The sequence below is a fragment of the Amblyraja radiata genome, chromosome 29, assembly GCF_010909765.2.
Source record: "Amblyraja radiata isolate CabotCenter1 chromosome 29, sAmbRad1.1.pri, whole genome shotgun sequence".
Classification (NCBI taxonomy): Eukaryota; Metazoa; Chordata; class Chondrichthyes; order Rajiformes; family Rajidae; genus Amblyraja; species Amblyraja radiata.
Window position 1 is genome coordinate 11,431,978 of NC_045984.1, and position 18,126 is coordinate 11,450,103.

The 18,126-nt window shown below is 42.6% G+C and overlaps 1 protein-coding gene across 1 annotated transcript; it reads right to left on the reverse strand.

Annotated features, from left to right (window-relative positions):
- Positions 1–300: 300 nt before the first annotated feature.
- Positions 301–12,823, reverse strand: atp5f1d (ATP synthase F1 subunit delta). Its single transcript, XM_033046537.1, has 5 exons — positions 12,581–12,823; positions 10,250–10,403; positions 8,811–8,899; positions 5,945–6,079; positions 301–405 (listed from the first exon to the last, which is right to left on the reverse strand). The coding sequence occupies exons 1-4, from the start codon at positions 12,800–12,802 to the stop codon at positions 5,957–5,959; spliced, it is 588 nt and encodes a 195-aa protein (XP_032902428.1). The 5' UTR covers positions 12,803–12,823; the 3' UTR covers positions 301–405; positions 5,945–5,956.
- Positions 12,824–18,126: the final 5,303 nt, after the last annotated feature.

Genomic DNA, 18,126 nt, shown 5'->3' on the forward strand with positions numbered 1-18,126 from the left:
TAAATCTCAATTTAACAGAATTCAGAACAAAGATGTTGCAAGTGGCTTAAAGTTTAACCATTGAGCAACTGAATATTTTAAGATTGATATGTAATTTTTCGGGTCTAAAACGTCACCCATTCCTTCTCTCCAGAGATGCTGCCTGTCCCGCTGAGTTACTCCAGCATTTTGTGTCCACCTGTAATTTTTCAATGCAGCTCTGTAGTGATGACCGAGGCAGATTAATTACGGCAGTGACAAAGGCTTCTGCCTTAGCTGTGATTTTTTTCTTTGTTTTCAGGAGAAAAAAAAGCAAACAAATCCATTTTCATATATTTATTCTGATAAATTCAGCGCATTTAACTGTACAAAGTAGGGTCTTCTTCCCAAATGATGGTCGAAATGTCTCACGACATACTGCACATCCTGTCAAGATAAAGAGACATTCATGAGGAGGAGGATTAAACATGTGGAGGCAGTTAAAAACAAATGCTAATCTGGTACCAAGCACTGAACCTGATGAATGCTGTACCTTGATATAAACAATGTATCCATACTTGTTTTTTTTTGGGTTGAATGCTTATAACTCATGATCTGAGAGATTATCATGTTGTAATATAAGAATTGTACACTTAAACTTCCTGTGTTTACATTAAACGCTCCAGAATAGGGAGTCAAATGCAGGAAATGCGCCACATTCTCCATGGCCAAAGCATCATCAGCACTGGGATTGTCACTCAGTCCTGGGAAATATGCGTGTATCATTTGGAGAGAACATGAAGAAATAGTTTACTAATGAAGCTAATCCTGATATAATCAGCAAAGAGCTACTCAAAATGGCAACCATCTCGTTCCAAGCACATCCTAAAACAGCACTGCTCTGAAATGAAAGGGACACAGTTCACTGTTTCTAGCATACTGTTTTTGCTTTTATAAACAGATTTATACAACTTTGTTAAAATTCAATTTTAAACTTTTAAATTATACTTCAGAACTCAAATTTAAACTTAATGAAATGTTATTGCATTATTACCCTTTTATTTTGAATTGACAAAAACATGATATTTTGTTTATAACGCTGACGTTAAATTATTTGGAGGCATAATGTAATAATATGGTTTACTATTTCCTTCAAGGTACAGAGCAATCTTACAAATAGAAAGTACCCGAAGGCGTCAAAGATATATTACCAGACCCCCATCAAAATCACACCACTGAGTAGGGGGCTTTTTATCTGCAGTGATATGGACTTGCATGCAACTGATTTGATATAGTCAGCTTTAACATTAAACAGACCCCATACATTTAAATTGAGTGTCAATCCAGCTGGTGGGCCATTTCCGATTGCCTGATAACTCCGACGTGCTCATGCAAATCACACTGCCACAAAGTCAGAGTTTAAACCAACGTAATTTATTTGATGACACTCTAATCAAATAAATTACACCATTACAATCAGCTAATTAAGCAGCTTATTAGGCAAGAGCTAATAAACATTCATGGAAAATTAACTCAATTTTTCTAAGTTGAAGAAGGGCACTAGGTGCTGGAGCAACTCAGCGGGGTCATGCGGCATCTCTGGAGAACATGGGTAAGTCACTTTTCAACCAGAGGTCAAAGTGAGAGGAGATCTAACTGAGACGCACAATTTGGAGACGGTCAGTCATCATAGAAGCTCTCTTTGGAGAAGGTAGAGGTTGAGGTCACTTGCAGAGGTGAGAAGTTTGTTTATTCAGAGGTGTTAACATTTTTTTGGAATAGAAATACATATTCAATGGAAAGACAGATTTGTTTGATACCAACAAAATCAAAGAATACGGGCACCAGCCAGGAAAGGGTCATGGTACAACAAGGGAAGATACGAAGTGGGGCCTTAGGTGGGCCACAAGGTAATGTGGTGAACATCATCTGGCGAATCTGATGTCAAACCATCAGGTTTTGCAAATAGCTGACCATCAAATCTTAATGGAATTCACCATTCCCTATAATCACTAAATATTACCTGTTCCTGAAGGAGAAATTAAACCTTTCAATTTGACGAGCACACTTCCCCATATAGGCATTGTAAACCAGTTGGGCAAGCTGCCCAAGTAGGAAAAATAACAAGTGGGTTGGAGGAACTGCAGATGCTGGTTTACACTGAAGATAGACATAAAATGCTGGAGTAACTCAGCATCTCTAGAGAAAAGGAACATGTAACTTTTCGGGGCAAGGATCTAATCCTTTTCTCCAGAGATGCTGCCTGACCCACTGAGTTACTCCAGTATTTTGTGTCCATCTTCAGGAAAAATAACATTTTTTCCTTGCTAAACAGGAAAGGTCTGATATGCTTCAAATTTCCTTTGAGCTTCTGAGAAGCAATTGGTCCAAAACGCCGCAGCAAGACTCCTGACGGGCACCCGAAAAAGGGACCACATCACCCCGATGCTGGCCTCTCTTCACTGGCTCCCAGTGCAGTTCCGAATCAATTTCAAGCTCCTTCGTTTTGTTTACAAAGCCCATAACAGGTTCGCCCCCATCCACATCAACAATCTGCTTTCCCACCATACCACCTCCAGGTCCCTCAGATTGGTCGACTTGGGGTTACTGACCATCCCGTGGTTATGTTTAAATGTGCTACAGAAATAAAATTGACTTGACTTGACTAGTCAACATAAACAGACATGTAAGAGAAAAAGATAGTTACAAATTGCAGTGCTTGCTGTTGAAGTACCTCAAAAGCATGAATATTCCTTTGAGCACGAGGGGTATAGGTTTACATTTGCAATCAAGCTATTGTTGAAAGCATTCTTCCAGTGTCATAGTGCAGATTATGTTAAACCCCACAGCACTGCTCAAAAAGCACAAACTGTGATCACTATTTTTCGCTGAAACAATACACTGCAGTATGAGATGCAGGAAACATGGAAAGCCACCATGTCTGTGAAGCTTTGGTTGTGGTGAAGCACTTTTTAGACCCACAGACAAGAAAATATGTCTCTTTCTTGTGATTCAGTGGAACGCACTTGCTTAAATTTGCAAAACAAAGTACATAATTAAAGATCAATTTAAAGAAACTTCTTCCTGAAGTTTATTCACTAAAATGTTATACAGAAACCCAAATCATAACCACTTTTCTATATGCATTGTCACTAACAAGCAGAAATATAATATGTTAGACCAACTTAAAAGTGTCACTGGCAAATAAAAGTCTACAACTATGAGAGAGCTGTGTTGAGTTAGTTCTCACCTCAACCTCTGCCAGCACTGCATTCTTGCTGGCTCCAAATTAAAACATTGGCAAGTGACGCTGTATACTGTTTTCTTCAGGTTTACTTAATAATAAACTTGGTTCGATCAAAGAAACTTAAAAACAACAAGTGGAGCTTTCTATTAACTCAATTTCACATTAGTTACACAGCTCTAAAGTAAATACTTGAACACCCAGTTTTACAGGAACCTTTAACTCTTACCTTTCTTATTCATGGCTCAGAACCATGAATAACTTATAAAAAAAGGAATTTATCATTTTTAAATAAAACCTCACTATGAATATATACAACTTTGAGAGATTGGATACCACTGCTACATAAAATACAACAATGATGACTGCGTCAAAAATGACACTAGGCAATGTCAACATAATGACTAATTATTACTGGAAATGTTTTGTTTTACTATTTTGGAATTGGTTTCTGTTCACATACCCTCATTCTTTCCACTGCCCTTGACTGGCAAACAGTTCCATACGTGGGAGTCTAGCCAAGCAAAGTCGCCCTGCGACAATAAATCTACACTGTGATTATGCGCAATGGGGCAACTTTGTTTATAAACTACTTTTATCTCCACACCCATGCACATTTAAACATTATTGTGAAGAAAACCTAGGTCTGTAAAAGTGATGAACCCCTTTTCTTGCCTCAAATGTTCCCATTACTTTAGAAACACGAACTAGTTGCCTTGCTGTTTGCTCTATAGTCCCAAAGATAACTACTAAATCCTGCCATAGTTTTCTAAATTTTAAGAATTAATAATGTATTTCTGGTCAATTAAACAGATACGACTATCTACACTAAGTTCAACTTCACTCGACTCAATGGATTTCCATCAGCAACCTCAAAAGCGTTGAGATGAGAAGCATGACTTTTTTATCCTTTTGGTTCAACACTGAAACCATATTCCATTTACAACGACCGTCTGAGTGTAGTGAAATTAATCGTCTGTGTAGTGAAGTTAATCGCAGTCCAAAATCGCTATCAAATAGAAAGCACTTTGTTGCAAGTGTCCAGAGGACAAAGTGTATCACCTAGTGGCAAAACATCAGCAGTGCATTCACACCATGCAGCAGAAAACTGCAAAAGCACAATGAAAATAAATTATAGATGACCTTTCAGGGCTCAGCAGGTGCAGGATGATGTTCAGGGATTATCTCTGCCAAGGTAAATTTGCATGAATACTTGCGTAAAATCATCTGAGTCATGAAGAACCCAAGATGTTTACTCGGATTACTGTCCAATGACCATTCCCACTAAGCCTATACCAGCTGCACCACCACTCCTCTCCCAATGCTTCATCGTTTCTGGCTGAAAGTGCTCACTCCAAATCACAGCTAAACCCTGTATGAAATCTGATAAAGCTGCACCCACACCTCCTCCTGAAAACAAAACATGCAGATCTTGAAAATGCTAGGTGAAAAAAAAGTGTTTTTCTCTCATTTGTCAAACACTTGATTCCTAAACAACAGTAAAATCTCAGAAGCTTCAAGGCCGTTTCTCTCTTCACAAGGAAGATGCAATAGTAAGCGTTAAAACATAAACCCATTTAATTATGATTGAAGCATTCTGATAAAAAGACCAAAACTGAAAACTACCGAAGCAAATATTGCTTCAAACATCTATGGGAACATAAACTGTTTTCTCCACATTTTAAAAGGGTTCCATTGAACTTAGGGTATGGTGAGGACACAGTAGGAGAATGATTAAAACCAACAAAGCAGCAAATGAACATCAACATTTGGTCACAATCATACTTAGGACAGAAGATGAGTACAACAGCTCATATAAACATTATGCGATTTAACGTAATGATTATTGGAGCAAGCTTTTCTAGCCAGAAAGAATGGAGTATTGGGGGAGGAGAGGTTGTGCAGCTGGTATAGAATAAAGGGCATTGGTCACTTGAAGTACATTGGTCCTTCACTGTCACCGGGTCCAAATTCTGGAACTCCAAGCCCAACAGCACTGAAGTGGCATCTTCATCAGTAGGACCGCAACAGTTCAAGGTGGCAGCTCTCAAGAACAATTAAGGATGGGTCATAAATGCTGTGCTTTCCAGTGACACCCACATCTTGAAAATGGAAGGAGAAAATATCTTTATCTCTAGTTTTTTTTTTTAGTTTAGAGACAGCGCGGAAACAGGCCCTCCAGCCCACCCTGACCAGCAATATCCGTATACTTAAACCATCCCACACACACGAGGAACAATTTACAATTTTACCAAAGCAAATTAACCTACACACCTGTACGTCTTTCGAATGCGAGAGGAATCCGGAGCACCAGGAGAAAACCCATGCAGTCACGGGAGAACGTACAAACTCCATACAGACAGCACCCTTAGTCAGGATCGAACCCGGGTCTCTGGCATTGTAAGGCAGCAGCTCTACACTGCACCACCCAACATTTGTGGTTCCCTTACTGCCTGCCTTAGACCCTTTGTTCTTCAGCTCAGTTTCAGTGGTGACGGCACCTCTTGGCCATGGACATTGAAGGTCAACCCCCCCAAAGAGAGTGCATTCTATTTCCTAGCTACTTTCAGTGATGGAGGAGTCTTGATACACCATAAGTGAGAACAATAGGTGGGGGGGAAGTTGTGTGGTTATACAATTTTAACAATATAAAAAAATAATCTAAAACTTGACCAACAGGTTGGGACCATCAAATTCAGTGAAGCTTACTGAATTCAAGTACAATGTCAATTAAGTTCTTACCCAGAGGTCAAGCTATTCCAGTGCTTTTATGATTGCTTCATTGGCTTCTACATTAATTAATGCTTCCGCACGTTCCACCTCGTCAGTGGCAGTTGAAAGTTCAGCGTTAGCCTTATCCAGGTTGGCCTTTGCCGCCTGCAACAACAATTCAAAAACATTAACTTCTCCATATCTACTCTGCTGAAGGACTTTGCTGCAAATTTAATTTGGGAGAAGGGATCTGGAGAACATAAAAGTAAAAAATCAATTTAATTTTCACTAGTCTTGACATAATTGTTTTGAAATAGAAGTAATGGTATGGTTTGTGTAGGAATGAGCTGCGGATGCTGGTTCAAGCCGAAGATAGATGCAAAAAGCAGGAGTAACTCAGCAGGTTGGAGAGCATCTCTGGAGAAAAAGAATAGGCAAAGTTTCGGGCGAGACCCTTTTATGGCTTTCATACAATACTTGCTACACCTACTCATAAAACTTGGTCCAACAACCTGTCCAGTTGGGTCACCCAGACGGTTACCACCAAAATATATCTTCTTACATCATGGCTACAAAATTATTTTTTGTTAACTATTTTGTGAAAAATGCAACCCTTAAAAGACATAATAACTTTGCAATCATTGTGCTTTTATCTGAGAATTCTCATCTAATCTGCGGGAGAAGAACAAAGGGAAGAGATAAGACTTTTGCCTTCCATCACAATGAGGAGGTGTTGGAGATTCACTGTGATGGATGTCTGTGTAAAGTGTGGGTCTTGGGTTTTTTAGTAACTGTTAAGACTGTAGAAAATGCAATTTCGTTCAATCCAAGCCACGTCTCAGTAATCCCCACAATGTCATATCTACCAACCTCTAACTGAGCCTCAAGGTCATCTACCTTACCTCCTATACTTTGCACATTCACATACAATACTTTTAATTCCTTACGCATCTCACCTTTTACATCGATCCCTATTACACTTGGCCATACTCTCCTATCCCTTTGTGAGCTTTCTTTCCCGTTAATTCTGGGGTCAATAACCATCCCTTTACTCTCTTTCCCTTTAACTCCGTCCTTGACTATCCCATTTGACACCCCACCCCCTTATCCAGTTTAAAACCACCCGCGTAGCAGTGGCAAACCTGCCTGCCAGAATGCTGGTCCCCCCTGTTAAGGTGCAATCCGTCTCTTTTGTACAGTTCCCCCTTACTCCAAAACAGATCCCTGTGGTCTAAGAATCCACATCCCTGCCCCCTGCACCAGTTCCTCAGCCACACATTCAGATCCTGTATCTCCCTGTTCCTGCTCTCGCCAGCACGAGGAACTGGAAGCAAACCGGAGATAACCACCCTGGAGGTCCTGCTTTTCAGCATTTTTCCGAGCTCTCTAAAGTCACGCTGCATTCATATTCATGAATGAAGTTAAGTGAGCCAGTACCTTCAGCAGCCATACATGCCCAGGCCATAACACCCTCACCACCATGTTTCACAGATAAGGTGTATGCTTTGGACCTTGGGAAGTTCCTTCTCTCCTCCATACTTTGCTCTTGCCATCACTCTGAAACAAGTTAATTTACGTCTCATCTGTCCAGAAGAACCCTGCCATAATTGTCTATCCGTGATCACTATTTTTTGGAACAATATTCTAAATGCCTGTTTCTCCTTTATTCCTACAATCTGAACCCATTCCATCTGAACACTATTTTCCCAGTAAAGATAACTGCTAAGGAACCTCACCATGATTAGCAGATCAGTAAAGCTGGCTTGAATTCAATGAGTAATGCAATCAATCCATTGTAAAATCTTTGGAATTCTCTGTGCTTGAGGATTGTGGAAGTTCAGCAATTTTACTCAAGAGTGAGGTTGGTAATAGTCTTGGCATCACAAGGTACAAGGAAAGAGTGGAAAACTAAGTGATATACCAGTTGATTCGTGATTTTTTAAATAATAAAAAATGCTTGAGATTGTACAGCCCACAGGTACTGCTACTTCACATTTTGAAGATGCTCAGCACATTTTGAAACATCAATGCAGTCAACATGTCAAAATACTAATGGGGGATAGTGGAGGCAGGGACTTGGTGGGGGAGTGGGGGTGGAGAAAAATGGGGTGGACTCCTACTTATTCATCTGGGAACTACCTCATATGTCCATTGAATAGACTATGAAATGTATTTTAGCACAATATAACTTCAGGCCGTAGAACATTTCCATCTGCCAAAGAGAAAGCTAGTGAGATCTGGAAATAATTATTTAGTAGAGCATTAAATTGGCCTTGATGGTTCATTCTTTTGTCCAGTATTTGCTACTTTTGCTAGTTGAGCCAGCGTGTTCCCAAATGAAAACTTAGTTTAACATAATTGTGCCATCATTGCTAAAATTAAAACATACTATTTTAGAAGTCCAATAATGCAGGCACGAGTTTACAATCCTAAATCACACAAAAGGTTCAAGACCAAAACGTAGCACAATCTTAAAATGTTGCTTTACCAATTAGAACTTATGGAATAGAAGTAGGCTATTCAGCTAATGTTTGATCTCAGCCCAACTGAGAGACTAAAATCATTACGATCTATAGCTGTAGCAATTCAGCCCACATATTACAAATAGTGTATCCTAATTGTGTTCCCATCAGTTGTGTACTACCCATTTTTCATTATGGAAACACGTTTATAACAGAGCTACCTTACTACAGGGTAACTTGCAAATTCCTTTGAACTTCAACACATCCAAATTCCTCACTATTTAAGAATGTGCTGCATTTATAATTTGCTGCCAAAGTAGATGAGCACTTGTATTCATCTGCCATGTCCTTGGAATATCCAAAGCACATCGCTTCCTCCTCAAAATTCACACTGACTCGCAGGGCCAGACCATCCAATATTCAAGTATACTTACAGTGACATCCAAATTCTCCAAGACTGTTGCCTCTTCAGCTAACAGCTGAACCGAGGAGTCTGCATTCACTGTCACAGAACCACTGCTCACTGGAAATAAATAAACAGGTTCAGTGCAGTGTGCAGCAGCCAATGACTGATATATATTTTAATGTAATTTTCTTCCTGTTTTTCTGGTCATTAATCCTATTGCCTTCAGTATTGAACCTGGAATGCCTTACACACTTAAGTATTTTTTGTATCTATTATTCGTAAATGTGCCATTTAGAACAGCATTTTACACTGTAGTGGCCATTTGGCTTATTTTGTGTGTCATTAATTATGGCACTTGCCTTTAAATTTTAGACTACCCGTAATTATGTGGGTGGGATTTATGACGTAGTCAAGGCCGTGCTTGGTGCTAGGTTTCTTGTGCAGAAGCTTAGTTTTTAGTTTAGTTTTGGACTTACATGAGGAAGGTTTACCCTTTGACCATGTGACGTTTAACTGAGACACGAGGAGTTTTCTAACGTTTAAAGCGATATGCTGGAGTTTGACGAAGATTATAGTGTGCGAGTCGGAGAAGAAGGTCGGATGTATCTTATTGCGTTTCTTCAACAATAAAGAAACTATTAATCAAAAGACTGTGTTATCAAGATTTATCTGTAAAGAGGCTCTGAAGGTCTCATGGAGAGCTCACATACGTATTACGACAATCTCCTCAACCATGTAGTCTACTTTAGTGGCTAGAGGGAGTAATCTCTTGAACGATATAAAATCTGACACTACATACTCTGCCATTCAATCGTTAATGATTATAACAAGCTCACCATGAACTACTTCTGCAAAATTGGCAAGAAATATTCTCCTATAATATACCTCAATATTACCACCAGAATGGTACATGCTCCCAAAATAATAAAACTAAAATTAAACAAAAATACAATGTAATGCAAATAACAAATTATCAAAATCAACACAGATCCAATAACAGCATCTCTTCATTTAGTCTCTGTAGCTCCTGCCTAATAATGTTGTACGTTCCCTCACACAATTTAGTTCACCCGACCCCCCTCCAAAAGGACCAGTATTATCTCCATTCATAGTTGTCTTCATTTTTAAGGAGTTGTGATTACTGTCGCAAAAATGCTCTCCCACTGAATCGCCAGTCAGGTTCTCACCTCACTTCGTAATGATGTGAATAAGTCATCATACCATGTCTGGCATTATATGCTTACAAAGTTAGATTTATTACTTTATAAAAAAGCATCTATCCAATGATACAAAACATACATATTTCTAGCTGTGATTCAAAATACAGCAACAAAAATTATTTACTACAAACCACCATCAAATGCCAGTAATTTATGTAATTGACAGCAGTAAAGGTAAAATAATTAGAAATTAGTTCTGAAATTAAAATTTTTAACTTATTTCTACCATAAAATCACGTTAACCTACCAAAATATTTAGTCTGACCACCCTCCTCATCGATGACAGTGACAATTCCAGGTTTTAGCACCTGAAGCGTGGGCACATGAGCTGGTAGAATACCAAAGCTTCCAGTCAGTGTCGGAACATCTACTTGTTTAACAGTCGCTTCCTTATAGAATACCTGACAAAAGAAGCATATTAAAAGTTTTTTTTAAATCACATTCCAGTAAGCTTTCCCACCGTCAAAATTATTGTAACAGTCATTCGTTTTAAACTTTATAGGCTCACATTTATTGCCCATCATGAAACATCAATGGTGGTGAGCTACCGCAGCGACATAGCTGGTAGAGTTGCGGCCTCACAGCACCAGAAACCAGAGTTCGATCCTCACCTCGGAGTACACCTGTGTGAAATTTGCACGTTTCTCTTGTGACCCCATGCTCCGGTTTCTTCCCAACTCCCAAAGATATGCTGGTTTGTTAGTTAACTGGCATCTGTAAATTACCCCTAGTGTGTAGGGAGTGGATAACATAGAACTAGTGTGAATGGGTGATTGATGGTTGGCGTGGACCCCATGGCCTAAAGGTCTAGTTTCTATGCTGTATATATCTAAACTAAACTAAACACCGCAGGCTTTCTGGTGAAGGTACTTCAAAGTCCAGTTGGGTAGGGAGTTCCGAGATTTAGACCCAGTGATGAAAGACGGGAGATAGTTCCAAATAGGAAGAATGAACTTGGAGAGGAACCTTAAGTGGCGGTGTTCCCACACACCACAGCCCTTGATGTTATTGGTGGGACATGGGTTTGGGAACTGCCGATAAACCAGCCTAGGTAAATGCAGTGTGTTTGCAAATGACGCATACTGCAGCCATAGTGCATTAGTGCTCGGGGGAATGGCTGGTGAGGGTGGTGTGTGGGTTGTCAGTTATTTGCATTCACCACAAGGGGGTATAATGCATTGGCAAGAAAGGTAGAAATAGAATCAAAAGTCATCTAAAAATATATATATATATTGAATGGATTGGTTAAGGCAGAAGAAAAAGATTTTAATGGAAAGCTTGGTAAACGTACTGCAGGTACAACTGAAATATTCAATTTGAATTTCAAATTTAAATTTAAGGATAAAAGTCAAAATACTGAGTATATCAGGCAAAACAGAAGGGAAACAGAAAACACTGATAAAAATGTGCACGGTGCAGGGTAGATTGGAAGATCAGGACTTCACCCCAGCATACAAGAGTTCACGAGTCTAATACAGTGGGGGGAAAGCTGTTCTATGTGATTTCACCTGTTTAAGCTTCCACCATCATGCCTGGCAGCACATTGTTGGCACCCATCACCATCCATGTAAAAAAAAACCTGTCACCCCCCCCCCCACCCAAATCTCCTTTAAACCTTGCTCCTCAGCTTAAAGTAATGCCCTCTAATATTTGACATTTTCACCATGAGATAAAGGTTCTGACTGTTCACCTTGTATGCTTTCATGCTTATCTCTGCTCCACAGGAGAAGGGAGAAGAGGAGAATGACCAGAGTGTACATAGCCCTTGATGATGTTGGCTACTTTCTCAAGACAGCATGAAGTGTAGATGGAATCGACGGGAGGAAGGCTGGTCTTTGTGATGGGATACCTCTGAGCAACGTATTGGATCCAGTGTACAAAATAAACCTATCAAGATTCAGGGCATCAAGTACAAGAGCCAGGAAGTCATATTGTAACTTTAGTTAGAGCATATTTCAAGTATTGTTTGCAGCTCTGGTCCCCCATTATAGGATGTGGATGCTTTGGAAAGGGTGCAGAGGTTTACCCGAATGCTGCCTGGATTAGCAGGTATTAGTTATAAGGAGTTTGGACAAACTTAGATTGTTTCCTCTGAAGCAGAAGCTGAGGCAAGACCTGATATAAGTGTATAAAATGACGAGAAGCATAAATAGGGTAGACAGTCAGAACCTTTTATCCACGATGAAAATGTCAGACTAGAGAGCATAGCCTTAGGGTGAGGGGCAAAGTTTAAAGGAGATGTGTAGGGCAAAGGTTTTTTTTAACAGAGGGTGGTAGAACATCCTGCCATCTGTGGAGGTGAAAATGCAATAGTGGGATTTAAGAGTCTTTTGGATGGTCATATGGATATGCAGGGAATGGAGGGATGTAGATCACTTCCAGGCAGAAGAGATTAGTTTAACATGTCACATTCAACCCAGACATTGTGGTTCGAAGGGCCTGATCCTATGCTGTACTGTTCAATGTTCACACCCATTCCAGAGTAGTGGCCAGATGCTGGGATAGGCCGCTGTGACAGGCTGAGTCTCGGGCTAGGCCGAGGTCAGCCGCCGGGATAGGCCGAGGACCGAGGCCTTACCTTGGTCGGAGAAGCAAAGGTGAAGGACATCCTGACGGCGGAGGCCAAAGCCGGTGCCGCCTCGGCATAGCCCCTAGCAAGCACTGCCCGTGCCAAGGGCAGGGCACCGGGTCGGAGTATGGAGCAGATCCTGGCGGCGAACATGCCCGCAGCTTCCCGTCCGGATCCGGCAGCTCCAGCAAGGACAAGCCGACACCCAGCCCGCACCGCGGCCGCACGCATGCGCTCACCGACCGTTACCACAATTTCCGCCCCCAAAAGAACTACATCACCCAGCCTGCATAGCGGCCGCACGCATGCGTTCACCTATCCACAAGAACCGTTCCAATTAGAACTACATCTCCCAGCCTGCAACGCGGTGGCACGCATGCGCTCACCTACTCACACGAACCGTTCCAATTAGAACTACATCTCCCAGCCTGCAACGCGGTGGCACGCATGCGCTCGTCAGCCTCTGTGCCAAATGAGAACTACATTTCCCAGAATGCAGCGCGGGGCACATTTTGACGCTAATTCCGCGACGCCAACTGTGTCTCTCCCTCTATAGAGGCTGCTCGATCTGCTGAGTGCTTCGAGCAATTTCTGTTAATATTTCCAAGGGTTTCGATATCTTGGAATCATTTAGTAGTATCTCCTCATTGTGATGATCAGAAATCGACCAGTTGGTGCATTTCAGTCGTAACTACTTTTGTATTTGAGCTCAAACACAACTTAAGAGACTTACGTGCTAAGCCTAAAATAGCTACATCATGCTGGAGTAACTCAGCGGGTCAGTCAGCATCTCTGGAGAATATGGATAGGTGACATTTCAGGTTGGAACCGTTCTTCAGACTGCCTATTTTAGTGAAATGCCTGGCTTCTCTCCACACAGGACTGGGCCACTGCAATGGTGTGGAAAGTACCTCAATTTGGCAGTAAATGGAGTTTGCTCATTCCTGTGTGTTCTGGGAATTTTCAAGTGCACACAACCTTCACTAGACGTTTTGCAGCAGTTCAGAAAGGTGGTTCATCAACATGTACTGATGGCCTTAACAGTGAACACCAGTGGAACATTGAAAAAACAAGGTCCTGAGAGTTAACAGACCACAAGCAGCATTTGGCGTTGCATGTATGCCATCCTCTGATACTGAGTTCCATGTCATCAGGTGCCAACGCTAACTGATGCCTTTGGCTTGAAAAGGGTGAGTTTTAATACCTAACCGTATGTCCAAGTTTCGAGTTAGAAATCAGGTGAAAAAGACAGTAGTTTTCAGACATTATTAGCAACATAAGGTCGAACCAAAAGATTTATAACATGTAAACAAAAAGTAAATTGTCTGGCACACATCCTTACATTACAAAGTGGGCCCATATTAAAAGAGCACATTAAATATGCACCTGGAAATGTGATACAAGGTAGGAATGTACAATGTTTTATTGGTTAATTGGCTTTGGTAAAAATTGCAAATTGTCCCTAGTGTGTAGGATTGTGCTGACCAGCGTGATCATTGGGACTCGGGTCAAGGGGCCTGTTTCTACACTGTATCTCTAAAGTCTAAAATAAAAGTTTAAATATTAGCTAGGGAATTGATCTTTCACTTGGTGCGTTCCATCTTTGATTTTTCCACCATTACAAGCATCCCAACACCACCTCACTCATAATCTCCTCAGCCTATCTCCTCAAAGTCTACCTGGCTGTCTGAACAACCCATTATCTGCCATATTATGTTGCTAATCCACCATCATGGTTATCTGGCTGCCCCCCTCAGCAGCCATAAACAGGAAACCACCCTCATCATCTGTCTGACTCTCCATCGTCTGTGCAATGACCTCAGCGTCTTCTGCACAGTATTTCCCTAAACCTCATGATCATCAGCTCCAAACATCTCTCCCAATCCACCAAATCCATGATTATCTCTCCAATTAATTGACTCTGCAAACTCCAAACAGCAGTGGCATGAGATTGTGGGAAATGGGCCAATTCTACCAGAGCGCACACTACGTCTTTGAGTTAGATAGTTAATAATAATAATAATAATAAATTTTATTTATGGGCGCCTTTCAAGAGTCTCAAGGACACCTTACAAAAATTTAGCAGGCAGAGGAAAAACATGTAAGGGGAATGAAATAAATAGTAGAGACATGACTAGTACACAAATTAAAGACAAAATTCAATTCAAAACACAATATGAGGCAATTCATGCACAGATGAAAAGGGAAGGGGACGTGGGGCTAAGGATAGGCAGAGATGAAGAGATGGGTCTTGAGGCGGGACTGGAAGATGGTGAGGGACACGGAATTGCGGATCAGTTGGGGGAGGGAGTTCCAGAGCCTGGGAGCTGCCCTGGAGAAGGCTCTGTCCCCAAAACTGCGGAGGTTGGACTTGTGGATGGAGAGGAGACCGACTGATGTGGATCTGAGGGACCGTGAGTAGTACAAGTTAGTAGACTCTCTGAGCCTACTGGTCAGGAGTGCCACTTTTCGGTGACAGAAAATAAGAGTAATCTTGGAAGGGCCTTCCCAATTTGACACCTATCGTTCCCTCCACAAAAGATGTCAAATATATCATGCCAGGTTCTCGTTTACATGAAACCTTTACATCTCTAGCTCTTGAAGTAGAGGTTATCAACCAAGAAAGGCATTATATAACCAGACTTCCAAACCAGGGCATCGGAGACGTCCTCATACTTTAGGGAACTGGGGTTCCCCTCTTCAACTATAGATGAGGCTCTCACCAGGGTCTCTTCTATATCCCGTACCTCCGCTCTCACTCCCCATCCCCCCACTCGTAACAAGGACAAGAGTCCCCCTTGTCCTCACCTTCCATCCTACCAGCCGTCACATTCAACAGATAATCCTCCACCTTTTTTTCGCCACCTCTAACGGGATCCCACCACTGGCCACATCTTCCCATCTCCTCCCCTTTCGACTTTCTGCAGAGACCACTTCCTCCGTAACTCCCTGGTCAATTCATCCCTTCCCACCCAAACCACCCCCTCCCCTGGTACTTTCCCTTGCAACCGCAGGAAATGCTACACTTTTCGCTTTACCTCCCCCCCTCGACTCCATCCAAGGACCCAAGCAGTCTCTCCAGGTGAGGCAGAGGTTCACCTGCACCTCCTCCAACCTCATCTATTGCATCTGCTGCTCTTGGTGTCAACTGCTCTGCATCGGTGGGACCAAGCGCACGCAGGCTTGGCGATCGCTTCGCCCAACACTTCCGCACAGTTTGCATTAACCAACCCGATCTCCCGGTGGCTCAGCATTTCAACTCCCCCTCCCATTCCGTATCCGACCCTTCTGTCCTGGGCCTCCTCCATGGCTAGAGTGAGTCCCACCGCAAATTGGAGGAGCAGCACTTCATATTTCGCTTGGGTAGTTTACACCCCAGCGCCATGAACATTGACTTCTCCAATTTCAGGTAGTCCCTGCTTTCTCCCTCCTTCCCCTCCCCTTCCCAGCTCTCCCACAACCCACTGTCTCCGCCTCTTCCTTTCTTCTTCCCGCCCCCCCCCTCACCCCCACATCAGTCTGAGGAAGGGTCTCGACTCAAAACGTCACCTATTCCTTCGCTCCATAGATGCTGCCTCATCCGCTGACTTTCTCCAGCATTTTTGTCTACTTTCTTATGTAACCACAAGATCATTACGCAAAAAAGGCCATTTTGATTTATTTTCATGTTCATGCAACACAGAAGAAGGCCTTTTGACCCATCAAGTCCATGTCAGTTCTCAAACCTATCCCATGAGTCTCATTCCCTCTATTCTCCTGATTCTTTCCCTACAGTAGGTGTAACAGTAGCCTGTTAACTACCAACACATGTTTGGGATGTGGGAGGAATCATGTGTATTTGGTGGAAACTCATGTGGTAGCAGATAAAATAAGCAGCTTCAATACTGACAGCATTGGAGGTCAGGATCATACTGTGGTATGGAGCTATGTAGCAGCAGCACTGTTACTGCATCACCGTGCCACACCAGTCTGCCCAGCGAGATTTAAAACTCACCCCATTTTCTTAAATATTTCCATGGTTATTGTGATCATCTCTTTACCTGGAAATTTATTCCACATCTGAATATTCTTTACGTGAAGAAAATATATTACTATAAGGACCACCTCTTTATAATTTCTATCCATTCCCTTAAGTATCAGTTTAAATGAAAGTTCATCTCCTGCACCTTAAGCCAACGTCAGCAACTCCATCTTGCCTCTTGCTGAAGTTTACCTGTCTGGCTCTAACTTGCACCACGGTGTAGGTGTTCACGACCTTCCCACACTCACCAAACCTGCCCCAAGGTACAAATACCTCCCCATGTCATTGACTCTTCAGCACGATTACCAACTGCAGTGGAGAATCTCTACTCAGGATCTGAAGGCTTCACTGCTGTGGAGTTCGCAACACCCATATTCTCCTTTGCCAACATTACATACAATAGCAGCAGAACTCTAGTTATTATTCTGCTCAATACCAACTAACACCAAAGCAAAACAGATTGAGCGCTAGCACAATGCTATCTGTGGGATCTAGCTTTATACGGCATGGTGCCCTATTCACCACAATACAACAGTGACAACACTATAAAAATAGTGTTATGGCTGTTTGAGCAGCACAGCGGCACAACGGTAGAGTTGCTGCCTCACAGCGCCAGAGACGGCGTTCAATCGTGACTACGGGAGTGCTGTCTGTACGGAGTTTGCATGTTCTCCCTGTGACCACCTAGGTTTTCTCTAGGTACTCCAGTCTCCTCACATATTCAAAGATGTGCATGTTTGTAGGTTAATTGGACTCTGTAAATTGTCCCTAGTGTGTAGGCTAGAGCTAGCAAATGGGTGATCTTTGGTCAGCGCGGGTGTGGGGTGGGAGGGTTATGGGGGGGGTGGGTGTGTATGGGCGGGGTTGGTATGGGGGAGGGGGTGTGTGAGGGAGGGGGGGGTATGAGGGAGGAGGGTGTGTAGGATGGGAGGGGTGTGTGGGCGGGAGGTATGTGTGGGGGAGGGGGTGAGTGGGGTGGGGGGGTTGTGGGGGGAGGGTTGTGTGTGGGAGGGAGGAGGGGTGTGGGCGGTTGGTACGGTCTCACTCAGCAGCTCCTGACCCCGCCCTCACTCAGCGGCTCCCGCCCTCACTCAGCAGCTCCCGGCCGCATACACTCAGCGGCTCCTGGCCGCACTCACTCACCGGCTCCTGGCTGCACTCACTCACCGGCTGCCTGCTGGCCGCACTCACTCAGCGGTTCCCGGCTCGTCATGATGGCAGATGCAGCCCCTACTCGCTCTCCACACTCTGCTCACTCCGCTCCTTCAGCTTTATTCTCCTCGCCGCTGGTGATTGACAGCAGGTGCCGGAAGGGGCAGTTTTTATGATATTTAAACCTTCATAACTTTTGTAATATTCCACCGATCGGAGCAAAACTTTTAGCACAGGAGAATGGCGAGTAAGGTGGCGAAAAATCGTAGCGCTATCACGTACCGTTTTGGCGCAAATTTAAAAACAACGCAAACTGGAAGAGGACAAGATGAGAGATTTAGTTGAGGATAGATTGATTGGTTGATTGATTGATTGATTGATT